Source organism: Lissotriton vulgaris, chromosome 8 (assembly GCF_964263255.1).
Source record: "Lissotriton vulgaris chromosome 8, aLisVul1.2, whole genome shotgun sequence".
Taxonomy (NCBI): Eukaryota; Metazoa; Chordata; class Amphibia; order Caudata; family Salamandridae; genus Lissotriton; species Lissotriton vulgaris.
The window spans coordinates 984,838,695-984,852,623 of NC_141696.1; the positions used below are offsets into that span (position 1 = coordinate 984,838,695).

At 42.0% G+C, this 13,929-nt stretch overlaps 1 protein-coding gene across 1 annotated transcript; it reads left to right on the forward strand.

Moving 5' to 3' along the window:
• Window positions 1–1,191: 1,191 nt before the first annotated feature.
• LOC147698214 (glutamine amidotransferase-like class 1 domain-containing protein 3, mitochondrial) lies at window positions 1,192–13,519 on the forward strand. Its single transcript, XM_086934856.1, has 4 exons — window positions 1,192–1,337; window positions 8,610–8,781; window positions 11,078–11,282; window positions 13,281–13,519. Exons 1-4 carry the CDS (start codon window positions 1,224–1,226, stop codon window positions 13,471–13,473), a joined length of 684 nt encoding a protein of 227 aa, XP_086790982.1. The 5' UTR covers window positions 1,192–1,223; the 3' UTR covers window positions 13,474–13,519.
• Window positions 13,520–13,929: the final 410 nt, after the last annotated feature.

Here is a 13,929-nt window from a genome sequence, read left to right on the forward strand (position 1 = left end):
TTTTTTGGCTGCTTTTTGTTGTTATTGCCGTTTATGATGTATTTTTTTCATGGACTATAGAAGCTCACTCAACAAGAAAAGAGGAAGTGGTGTGTGGACTGCTGCTGTTTATGGGGGGTTGCCCTTTGTTTGTGTGAAAAACTTCCTGCTCTGGGAAGGAAACAGGATTATGGGACGTGTAGTGTTTTTAGGTGCTGTACAAAATAATGAAAGAAGAGAGACTGCATAACATTTGCATCATTTGTCTTTAATAAAATCAGGACACTTCCTCAACCTTATTTAGGGGAATCTGCAGTTAACAAACATGTTGCTTGTGTTGGTCTATGATATTATAAATGTATACTAGACAAGAATTTGTATTTAATGCGATTTTATATAGCGCGAACATTACCCGAAGGTGTCAGAGCGCTTTACATAAGAACCAGTTGTGATACATAAGGATTTAGGATTACATGACTTACATAAAAGATGCAAACAGAAAAAAAATGCAAATTTACAAGTGGTAAAGTCACACAAGGAAGAGATACAAGCAGAAAAAATTGCAAATGTACAAGTTGTAGAGTCACACACGGAAGAGATACAAACAGAAAAAATTGCAAATGTACAAGTCCAACGCTATAGAAACCTTCAACAAGTCGTATGCTTTTGGAAAAATTGCATTTGGAAATTTTTAATCCATACTAAAATAACTTTTGCATAACCATCACCTATCATCACAATGCAACGAACTGTAGTCTAAAAATCTAGGATTTGGTTCAAGATGTCACACTTTATTTTACAGGGCAAAACTTGCAAACCATCAAAGGGGTTTCGAGGAAAATCTGAAAATGGTGTTTGCCCAGCGATGTGCATTGAAAGGAGATATATTTTAGGAGAATAAAGAGAATGAAATGATATACTTATTCAGACACGACAGGATAGAAAACAAATGTAACCCTTAATAGGCAACTCTTTGGAAAGAAACGTGCATGTCCTACGCGGCAAAATAGTTGCACACTGTGAGTTGCAAGATCAGACAGGGCTGCAATGCAGCGGTAACGTAATCCCAAATTTTGGCCAATAAAGCAGGTGTCTCATTCTCAGTCAATGGAGCTCGTGGCGAGTTTCACGATGAAGGGGTGGTGGCGATATAGTATGTCTTCTAGCTCTACATACAATCTTGTATTTAACCACGCCCTGCGCTATGTCTATCTCGGTTACTTTTATTTTCTCGTGCAGGCAGAATGGCAGCGAAGAAGCGCGTGGCGGTAGTGCTGGCCGGCTGCGGCGTGTTCGATGGCAGCGAAATACATGAGACGTCGGCCGTGCTCGTGCACCTCAGCCGCAAGGAGGCAGAGGTAAGTACATCCAAATAACTTTGTCCGCGGAATGCTACTTTGTTTACACGGAGGGTGTGTTCTCTTATTTACTCCTCTGATTGACGTGTGTTTACGGTACTGGCTGCTGTATGTATCCCGTGCACCTGACTGTATCATTTCTCAGATACGTTGTGTGCGCTCCGGAAACCTTTGGTGTTCCTCGTGAGTTACTTCCTTTTTAATGTCTCCTTCCACGTAGTGTGTCTCTACCAATTTGTTTCCACTGTTATTGATACAAACCGTCACTGGGTGCAAGTAGTACGTTGGTTTCACATCGTTGTGAATAGAAAAAGGGAGGACTAGAGCACGGAATGGGGGGACTTGCTATTCAAGTAGTTGACTGATGTAGTGAGCTTCTTTTTTCTTAAATCTGAATGGAGGGTACACGCTCCTCTGAGCAGGAATGTATACATTTAATGGGTAAGTAGCAAACATACACTTTACTATAGTGAGCAGCACTTAAGCTATTTTTTTTTCAATATGTGAGCTATCTTTACATTCTACGAGGGCGGGGTGTATTCATGGGGGTTAATTAAGACATAGGATTACTTCAATGGGGGGGGGGGGGGGGGGGGGTATAGATTTAAGTGCTTGTTATTTGCCAAGCGTGTTTTCATCCAGTGCTGCTCAGAAACGGCATGCTTAAAAAACTATCTAGAGCCTTAAAGTGGTCATGGGGAGAAATAAGAACTATCTTGACAACGGTGTCGAGAATAATTGGATGTACCAAACCGCGCATGGGGATGGCCTATTTCGCTTTTAGGTCTGGTTAATTTGGTTTGAAATATTCATTCTGCGTTGCGTGGGAGGAGTGACCCTCTTCTTTGCACATTTCGGTCTAAAATAAAATGGCATACCCATTTGCTGCACCACTTTATATGGGGACCCTTGTAAAAGAAAAAACAAAGTGGGGGAACTAAATGGCCTAAACAGGGCTATGACCTTAAAGGGAGTGTTCTCGTCCTGAGGTCAAGTGCTTTCAGGGTGGAATGGCCCTATGCGTCGTCATCCTACCAGATCCTTTTAAACGGCTATGCTTTTGCACTGGATTTCTGATTAATTATACCATGGCCAGTAGTAGGAAGAGCGGGTACCCCCCCGAGATCTCTAGTTAAGTAGGGGATGATATCTTGCAATCCTGGTAGACCCATAGTCTGGCCCGCTGGCATGTGGCAGGGTCGAGTAAACTATGCTGCAAGAAATGGCAAATTATGAAGCACATTTTATGATGGTAATGTTGCATTATTTTGTCCATTATACACTTACCAAAACTCTAGGTGTTGGTTGCACCTCATTAGTGCTAATTTAACACGCGTATATGACAAAGTAACAGAAAGGTGACCATTCAAGCTTGGAAAGAACCTTCGCCTCTGTGGCAAAACGTTTCGTTTTCAGTAACATTTAAACTCTTTGAGCTAGAAACACTTCATATTTTTTTGGTATCATTTGCAGATGATGCAGGACCTCTATTATACGAAAAATACCACGGCTGCACAATCTCGAGTCTAGTGGCCAGGCCCTTGGAGATAAGGGCTGTGAACCTACTGCAACCAAAGTAACCATGAAGAACTGTGCATACAGACGTCAAGTAAACCTTTCAATCCACATGAAGTAGATCGGCGGGCAGCTTAATTCATTTCTGAATTGAGAACCTCTCAAATAAGATTGCTTAGCAGGGTTCTTGGATGCTTTAGTAGAAGACTTCAGGGTTTGGACGTGATGTTAAAAGCTTTAGTAGTTTTTTTTTTTATTATTATTTTTTTATTAGGGTGGGAATGAATGGGCAGGAACAGGTCGAATGTATTGTTGTTGTAATGTTTTTATTGGGTTGAAGGTCTCACTCCCCTTTGAGTTTTAATTAGTTGCTTGGGGGCTGCTTATAAAGTTATTGGTCCACCTTAAGGCAGTTTTAACTTAGTTTTTCACAGCGACTTTGCACCTACACTCGACCAAACCTAGTTCTCAAAGTGACCCATTTGACTATATATAACGCCTCAAAGAGCTCCTTCAGTTGTCACCTTTTAGTATTTAGCAGGAAGTTGTACCCCACACCAATTGAATTGATGCTCAATGGTGGATGAGGTCTTTAGTACTAAATGGATCATTTTCTTGAGTTAAAGGGTTTTTGCTTGAGTTGTAGCATTTTGATCTCCAGCTTTGACAGACTTTATCTTTGTGTGGTGTATTTAGTAGCTTTGGGAACTGATGGTCTTACAATTTTTCCTTGACCCTCTTGTGTTTGGTAAATAAAAGGTTGATCTTTTATTTCAAGTTTTAAATGTCTTGAAAGTCAAATTCTTTAATTTCTCACTACTGTGAGGCCTACCCCTCCCATAGAATGACATTTGCGATTCCTTAGTACATTTAATAAGCTGTAATTTCCAATTGGGAGCTGGTGGCTATTTCAAGTTTGGTGTCTCTGAAATTATGATACATCCTCTTTAATAGTAAAGTTGCGTTTTTATACATTTTTAAAATGCCACATTTAGAAAGTTAATATAAGGTAATGGTGCACGCAAGGGATTTTTACATAAGCAAAATTATTCGACAGTTCAAAACAAATTAGGAGAGCCTTTATTAACCTCTTATAAATAAATTACAAAATGAATTATGGTGAATATAATTGAACTTATGACAAGCTCATTTATGATTTCTAGAATTCATTTTGTAATTTATTTATAAGAGGCCAATGATAAGGGCTCTCCTAATTTGTTTTGAACTATCAAATCAGTTTGCTTATGAAAAAATCCCTTGTGGGCACCATTACCTTGTACTACTTCCTATTACCAAAGGGTTTATTGGGTTAACCATCTTTTTTTCTAATGGTACATTTAGAAAGTTGCCTTTTTTCCTGTCCTTGGTGTTTTTGTAGCTCTTCTTGGGTCACATGACTTGGTGTAGCTGACAGTCTTCGCCAATTCAAACAGTTGCACAATATAGGATTAGATATAAGTGCCCCATCTGCTGGCAGGATAGGGAGCAGCGTACAGGCCCAATTGCACCCGAATAGCCTGTGCTCTGCCTTCACACAAAGGGCTTAACAACCCTGCATTGTTGCTTAAGCCAGCTTGGAGCCAGGACAAAGGAGGCAAGAAATTCCATGCACTTCAAAGCCACTGTCTAGAAGCTTCAATCTTTCAGCACCAGGGTATGAAAAAAGGATTTTGAGCACCAACTTTACACTAAAATTCTAGACCTGTAGATACTCTGCCAGGAAATACAGCTGATTTGCTACACGGACTACCACTTTGCTACCCTCTTGCCTGGGTTAAGACCTGGACCTACAACTTAATCTTGAGCCCAGGACCCCTGAGTGACTCCAAGGGTTAGTCTGCTTGCCTCCTGATCTGAGACTCCAGGAAATAAGTTTAAAAACCAGCTCCTGGACCCAGGTGCAGCGAGTTCCTGTGCCCCCTCCCCGCCCAAGTGGTGCCTCTCAGTTCCTGGACCCTTGGTGTGGCACACTGGCTCTTAAATCAAGCTTTTGGTTTTGCAACTACGAACAGGCCCATTTGCTAGGAGGCAGCTCTGCTCGCACTAAACTACAGCACAAGCCACTGCCTCGCACAGCTTCGGCTGCCTCTGGGGACTGCCAATGTGAGACTATGGACAGGCGGATTATTCACACCATGCTGACAGTCTCCCCAATGCTCTTCTTCCTTTCTTCCCGTGACGCTCTCCAAATTGAGCGGGACTCTTGGAACAACCTTGAATGTACAACTTCAGCCGGACTAACTTGGACTGTATTACTGACCCACACCATCGTGGGTGGCCTGAACTCTTGACTTTGATCCGGTCCAGAGTTGCCAGTTAATGGTAGTTGGTACTTTGTGCTTTTTAGGCACTATTTTTCACTTAAACATTCAGAATGTTGGCTCTACTGGTGGGATTTAAAAAAACATTTTTGGTCTGTTATATTTAATACATTTGCTTTAGTTTTGTAACTTGGTGTGGGATATTTTGAGTGGTGTTTTCACTATTTTACTGTTTGAAGGATTGTAGAAATATTTTACACATTGCCTTCAGGTTAGCCTGACTGCTCTATGCCAAGCTACCACGGGGTTGAGCACAGGTTAATTTTGGCTTTGCTTGTGCCTTACCCTGGCAAGGATTGTGGTTGGTGCTTGACCAGGGCTTGCACCCCAGTCAACTTTTAACCAATTTCTTAAGACTTCTTATTTGAGATGATCTGATGCCTCTGCCCAATCTAGCCAGCACAGTTCTGTACCAATTTTGCACTGCTACTTCTGCACTGATTCATACCTACCTAATGTAGGCAAGTGCTCCCTTTTGCATGGTTATCCACACTTTTTACTTTACCTTTCATGCAATTTGACTTGATGTGCCCTAGGTCCCTGCCAATCAGTTTCCCAGAGCTTATTTTTTCCTAAACCTATACCTTTGTACCCACAATTGTTACCTCTGACCACAGGTGTAGCCCCTAAGGGGTAGCAAGGGTACAGAGATCAGGGAAGGCCTCTTAAGGGCAGCAGCACATATTGTGCCCCTCCTCTGAGGCCTAGCACCTTAACATCCACACTTCATTTTAGGCTGCATGTTTTGGTGCAGAGAAGTGAAGTCCACATGGCACACATCCCTTTGTGCTGTGCCTGCAACCCACTGCCTGGAGCTTAGGTATGTCATCCTCTAGCAGGGTGCATTAGCCTAGGTGAGGGTACAGTTCCAGATACACTGTACCCCTACAGTGTCAATGTCAATTCTTATTACTTGTAATTGTAGTAAAGCCTTAATGAGTGTTTGGTCTGGGAGTTGGATCATTACAAACTCCACAGCTCCATAATGGCTTTACTGAAACATCAGAAGTTTGATAGCAAACTACCCCGCACCGTAAACCTACACTGTCACTGTGGGATTGAATGTAATATGCATGCAGAAGGCATCTTAGAGATACCTCTGAACCACAACCATCCCTGGTGTGGTTCCTGAATGGCTGCCTGCCACTTGGCACCACCAGACCGGTTTCTGGACCCCTTGGTAGAGGGCCTCTGCACTCTGGGTCAAGAAACAAAGCACATCCTGGACAGAGGTGTTATACCTCACCCCCAGGATGGTCTAGGTCCAAAAAAGGGAAGCTTCAGAGGCCTTGCTTTTTGATGCTCTGACTGGCTACCATTGGTTTTGGCCCTCACTTTGGGAGAATCGGCAGTAAAACAAAGTTGGAAGAGGTGTACCCATCTTTGCTAACCCCACCCCTGAGGTGGGGGGATGCAAGGTGAAGCGAACATCTGTCCCCTCCATCTTGAAGAAGGGGCCCAGCCAATTGCAATGAGGCTCATTCCCCTTCCCACTGGAGGGTGACAACAGTGGGTGTACTCACCCCAAGGAAGGTGCCAATTGGTCCTGACTTGCACACCTTTTAATGCCCCTAAATTTAGTATTGATGGGCAACCCTGAACCTTGCCACCTCAGATTCTAGGAAGAAAGGACCAAATAGCTGTGCTGACCCAGGAAGCAAGACAACTGATCTGGCCCCAGCCCTATCGGCCTGTCCAGACTCAGACCTGCCTACAGCAGAAACTCTGTCCAGCAGCCCCTATAGCCCAAAGGACCTGCCCTGCATTAGTCACAGATGGTCTCCTGTGAGCACCACATTTGCTCAACAAAGACTTAAAGCACAGGACCTAGATCCAGGTGGCTCCGCACCTGACACCCACATCCTGAATTAGTGTCCCAATACCAGGAGGTCTCCCCAGCAATCCTGAACTGGGATCTGGTGATCCTTGACTGCTTCAAGCCAACACATGGTCCCCCTCCCCAAGCGTAGCCATAGCTTGTAAGATCCAACATCAAGACACCCTACTTCCTTGGGTGGCCCAACCAAGGGTGTCCAAGCATCCCCCAAGTACCTAACTTGCCTCTCCTGCAGGTAGTCTCCTTCCGTAAGCCTCCTTGACCAAACCTCCAGCATCTTTTCCAAACCAGATATCTCCATTGCCAGCCACAAGGTAAACAACGTTTACCACAACTTTTTTTTTTTTTTTTTTTTTTTCCCCCGCAGGGAATCACAATATGGTAGTTACAGCGACCGCGTTGATTGCGCATACCATTACTCTGCAAGTTGGAATAACGACTTGTGGGGGTGAAGGTGTTCGATTTAAAATCCAACACCTTCTCTTCTGTCCGCACAGACTGGAGTTGGAATAGTAAATTATACTATTCCAACATCCAGCACCCCCTCCATAAGTCGTTCTGACTTGCAGAGTAATGGTATGCAGAATTACAGCACGGTCATAACAACCGCATTGTGATTCCCTGTGGGGAAAAGACTGTGGGATAACATACATTCCAGCCACAGGGCTCCCAACGTCGTCTTGGCACTCAGTACGGCTGCTTCCATGCCACTTGTGGTGCTGATCATTGGCTCCTGCAGTGCTGATCTTAATCCGAGGAGCTTTGCTCCCACACAGTGGCTGACACGTAAGCAGCCCCTGTCTGAAGGCCCCGATTGGCTAACATTGGGCCTGCACTCTGCACCTGGATGCCCCAGTACCACCAGTGGTGCAATTTGAGTGCCTAACTGAACCTTGGGGTAACCTTTGTTCTGACTCCCAAAAACTATTCTTGTGGATAGCTTACTTACCTGCAAACCAATAACCCTCTTTTCTCCTTGGGAACCAATGTTGAGTTTTTTTCCTAAAAAGGTCTGTACTGTTTTTTTATGAAATAAAAGTAACTGCTTTAAACTGAAGTGTTACTTACCTCTGTATTGTAGGATCTACAGTATATCTAGGCATATCCCCTTGAGTAGTGTTAAGTAATGCAAAAGCGCTTTTGATGCAGGCTAAGCTGGTTTAAAAGCAAAAACTAATCTAACTATTGCAAATTCATTCCCAACTATATTTCCTTGTAAAGTTTTGCATTTGAAAACGCATTTCACTTACCTTTGCCACGTCGTGCTTGGTCCTAGAAATAAAACCTAATTGGTCTGGATTCTGAGTGTGCCATCAGTCTTAATTGAGTGAACACTTAACACACTCCTGGTAAGCCTAACTGCTTTACCGATACCACAAAGAGCTGTTAGTGATTCTTATTTAGCCTCTGCTATACCTCGGAGGATCCACTGGACTCGGTGCACAGTATACCTTATTTTGGTTTAGTATATAGAGCCAGCTTCCTACACCTAATCTGAGATTCACATAGCCTGCTTTTGAATTTTTTTTTGTAAATTTGAGAGAAGTTTGTATTTAAAAGTTAACAAGCCTATGTGGCTTAAATGTTTTTTAATTTTAGGTAAAAATATTTGCACCAAACATCGACCAGATGCATGTAGTCGATCATTTGAAAGGAAGTCCTACAGAAGAGAAGAGAAACGTCCTTGTTGAAAGTGCCAGACTAGCACGTGGTGATATTCAAGATTTAGCAGACATTAAAATTGACTACTTTGATGCTGTAGTTTTCCCTGGTAAGTCTGTGAACTGGAAACATTAACTTTGTATTTTTCTGAACCCAATTAGCTATTGTATCCTGGCTTTATGAAAATATCTGTATTACATGCACGATTGTTGGATTATGCGTGGGTTTAACTTTGGTCCATTTATGGAAAATTGAGGTATGCTTCCCATTCTACCCTTTTTAAAGGTAGAAAGACTTGCTCGGATTTTTCACTTCCTAGTAGAGATCTCTAATGTTCAAGGTTGTACTTTGGGATATGTTTCAACTAGTTCAATTATTTGCACTAAATTCCCATTGATCTTCACACTAGTACTGCCCTTTTTAAAAAATTTTTTATATTTAAGTCTGCATAGCCGTATGTAGTAAAACCTATTGGTCCAAATGAATTTCCCTTTCTGCTGTAACTGTTGTGTAGTTACTACCAATACGTAGTATCTGAATTGTTCAGACAACATAAACCAAGGGCTTGGTGTCAAGACTGATTCCAGACACCCCCACAGGATATGTTGGCCTATAGACTAGCTAGCTCGCAGTGTCACCATAAGCACCCCATACCATGCAGGGAGTGAATAGTTTCTGGCAACCATTGAACATGACAACCCTGACCCCCTCGGATTGTGGAAACCTTACAGAGCCTTTGCTCAGTCACTCGTGCTTGTTTCTCAGATACATAGTGCACCGTGGGATGTTCAATATTAATTGAACCAATGTTATTGCATAAAATACATGTGCTGCTATGATTAGTAGACAATCAGATAAACATGATTACAAGCACCAGTGTAAATAGTAGCTATAGTTCTATGTGGTGCTAAAAATTGTACACATGCAGGCATATAAACAAGGCATTAATCTAGTGTATTGACACAATGCAAACTCTACTCTAAGTGTACCTTAAGTGTGTAGATCCAAGAATTCACCCACCCAGGGGACGATCCAACCCAGTTACCTGATGGGATAGAGTGAAGGACCTCCTCTTGGTCAGACTGGACACCCCTCACTAGATTGCATGCTGAGAAATTACCATGTAGCAGTCTGCTAGGACCCTCTGTCAGTGGAAGTACCTCCCCTACCTGGATGCTAATTTTTTATAATAGAAAGCAGCCTTGCAATGTACAGATAGATCAGTGGTGATGTTATGGATATGCAGATAGCCCTTTTTCCCCGTGGATGACTCGTGATGTCCTTTGTACGTAGTGTGAACCGACTTTGTACATGATGATCAGGGTGCTGTGATAAGGTTGTGCGAAGCTAGATGTAAAGAGTTTAGTTTCAGAGAAACTAATCCAACATTGTTGTGCATGCAAATGTGCGCAAAAGGCTACAGCTGGAACTGTTATCTGTGAGGACAATTTAAGAAATGCTGCTTTGCTACATGGGCCTCAATCTGAATATAACCTAACCAGTCTTCGTACTTTGTCAACAAGTAATTTTACATGCACCATTCTTAAAAAAAAAAGTAGCATGAAATACTTTCCCATGTTAATGAGACCGCAGATGAGCATGGTCTGTCATGAAGTGTGCTTGGGTGTATTGGTTTGTGAGGTAGGGCATACTCTTTGAATTTTGACGACTGTTTGGCTATTGGTTGAGTACGTGACTCTTTGAGGACTTCTCAATAGTATCTTCTGAGAAATCAAAGGCGTGATTAAGCCTTCAACAGAATTAATCTTTTGACCCGCAGAAGCATTTCAGCTTTTATATGCATGCTAATCTGTTTTCCTAAACGTATTTGATAAGTTTTTAATAAAAGCTTGTGTTGCATACGGTGCAGTTTTATAGAGCTATTCTGCTTTGAGGTGCATCGCTGTCTAGTGACCACACACTGGTAGTGCATCTTTGCACTTGCATATACTCCATGTTACCAACCATGAAAGTGTTGGCTGGATGGTAGATGTGCTCCAGAAATGCATTCATTAGAAACAAAACGTGCTCACAGCATAGGCATCCTGTGCTTTACTTAAAAACTTACAGACATGAACTGAAAGCGACTTTCTAGCCTGGGGTATGCAATTGATTTTGCTTTGCAACAACGAATGTCTGCTGGTCTTCTAACTTATTTTGCTTGGGGTGTAAAATGCAATAAAACTGAGCCTTCTGGAAAGAATGGCTGGCTCGAGGGAACACTCGGTTTGTATGTAGTAGCAGTTCTAATAAAGCTGTGATGTGTACTGAGCTATCTAATTCTAAATTCAAGTACAGGAAAACCACATTGGGTGCCTCTTGCATTGTCTTAAAACTGTATTGGTGCCCACCTTGCTCTGCTCTTTTTAACCATATGTTTTAAGATTCACCCACTTTAATTTCAGGTGGCTTCGGTGTGGCAAAGAACCTGTCCTCCTGGGCAGTTGAGGGCAATGCATGCACAGTTAATGACCAAGTGAAGTCAACACTTGAAGCTTTCCACAAAGCAAAGAAGCCCATTGGACTGTGCTGCATTTCTCCAGTGTTGGCGGCTAAGATCTTCCCAGGCTGTGAAGTGACAATTGGCAAGAATGAGAATGTAGATGGACGGTAAGATCATCTTGTAAAAGTGATTTGTACTGTTACCAATGTTAGAATTTAAGTAGCTCACGTAGGAAAGCAGTTGGAACTACAGGTTCAATATCTTCTGATTTACCAATTAGTCTTTTTTCGTTCATAGCATCATGGTGTAATACTGTTTCACTTGTGCATTTAAAATTAGTCTTTTGCACATTATTTGCTTAACCTTATGCTATTTAGATCGTTCATGTAGGGTTTATTTATATTTGTACGTTTTTCCTATTTAAACAATGAGTGTTGCTTTCATTCGTTTTAAATATGCATGCATCAAGACATATCTCAAATTGGACTGATTGCTTTATTCTGTCTGCATAAAAGGGATTTTTATTTTGCCACTTAACTTGTGCAACTGTTAAGTCTCTTGCTACTGTGCATCTCTTCTGCTTTCACCTCGTAGTATTGGCAAGTAAGATGACCTTTTCCAGAACTCTGTGCTGCACTAGAATGCGCAAGTATTTGGATGGAGTAATGGGTGTTCCTGGCCACTTTGACATTCTGCTTTCCATTTGAGTTCAACAGTATCAAACTTTCTAGTTGAGAGATTTTCATTTCTGTCCTAGAGTGCATGCACTTGTCCCAACCCGTCTGAGTACAAGCAGTTTATTTTGTAGAATGAGTTCGTTGTCTTATCTCAACTACACAAACACCCAGGAATTTGTAGAGCCCTGCAATAAATTGTCACCTTGCAGCATATCTTCTAACATTATTTGTTTCTCTTGTACGTATTGGCAAAGGCAACTTATTGTGGTGATTAGTCATTTGTATCCCCACTTTGCATTTGGTTTTGAGCCTCCAAAGATTTCTTGTGCTTTACACAAAGTTGCTTACTACCATGCCCAACCGCCCCAGTGTATACATTTTAGAAATATCTTGCCCGTTTAATGATTTTGATGCTAATTAACAGCCTTTTTGTTTTCTAGAATGTTTTAATAGATTTAGGTTCTTGAATGTTACTTTATGGTGTGGTCACTTTGATTCCTCTTGGTACAACTGATTGTGGGCTAAAATTTGAAGCATGTTGAGTTTATTGAACATCTGCCATATTGCGCTTGCTGGACCATTTATTTTGGCATATTCTGTAGCGCACCTTCTCCCAAAAGTGGCTTGAAACCACTTCTTGGATTTCCATGACCAGGTGACCTCTACTTCCTGGAGAAAAGGACCACTCTGCTAACCCCTTCCCTTACTAGGATTGTGGAAACACTAGAGGCTTGGTTTTCCAGGGATGGATAAGGGGGCCCCACTTAAGCCCCTAAATTGGTACACGTATAAATACTTTTATTTTATTTGTGCTAGTTTAATACAAATGAGAATTGGCGAAATGGCTAGTCTAGTTTTGTTGCTTTTCAACTATGCTGCTTGTAGTAGTGTTAATGGCTTCTGCTTACCTGCTACAGGCAGATGGTTATATGTAAATATCTTGACAGCCAGCATGTCCTCCAGCTTATGGCTTCTCTACCACTCCCTAATATGGGAGTTTTCCTACCCATTCCTCCATAGCAGTGTTTAATTTGTTAAAATGAAAGTGCCATAGCACTTATCGGGCCACTGTGGCTGGCACCACCCATTGCCCATTCCAGTGTTGCCAATTGTTATTGCCAATTGTTGTTGCCCTCCAAAGTTATTCGATGCATTATTTTCTTTGTTCCAGAAATCTTTCCACCCTCTACCCATACTTGTTGATCTGGTGGCTCAACAGTACAAAAGAGGATCCTTGTTACATAGCCAGAACAATTTGGATATATGATTAATTGAAGCGATGGACTCTATGAGGTGGAAATCTATTATTTCCTTATCTGCCCACAGTCCGAACTTGCAAGGTCTAATCTCTTTAAATACCGCTCCCCCCCCAACCTGCCTAATTAAATGAACATTTGAATTTAAAATGGCTTCCTTTAGCAAGATTTTCACCTTAATTACAATTGCATGGAAGTCTGAGGAATTTTTACTGTCAATTTTGTTTTTCAGGTTTCCTGATGCTGCGACTGCTTTAGCTATAGAAGAAATTGGAGCCAAGCACATTAGTAAAGATGTTCACGAATGCCATGTGGATGAAGCAAACAGAATAGTAACTACATGTGCCTTTATGTGCAAGGCCCCTCTGCATGAGATTTTCGATGGTATTGGCACACTAGTGGATGAACTCTTAAAGATTGCCTAAACTGGGCTTGTGTAAGAGGCAAATAAAATATTTAAATACAAAAAAACAGTGTTTTTTTGTGAGCATATGCAGGATGGAGTTAGAGTTGGGAGAACTTGGGTAACAATATAGTGTTCAATTAAATGTAAACTTGGTCTGAATACTTCAAAGTGAAATGGACTGCATTAGTGGCATTCTGTATGCCATTTCCATTCATGTGGTCACATGGTTCTGATGTTGGAATAGGTCAGATGAATAGCTGTGCGTAAGCAGGAGACCTAATGCATACATAATTATGGTTGGTGTTCAGCCCAACAAATTTGATTAGCTTGGAGGGGTGGGGTGCAGGGGGGTCAGGGGTGGGGTGTGGGTTCAGCAGCCATTACATTTCAAGCCTTGTGGAATTGAAGTCTTCATTCGATGGTGGAGGTTATGCTGTGTGGGGGCTCTACTGCAGCGAAGAGTATTATAAAGTAC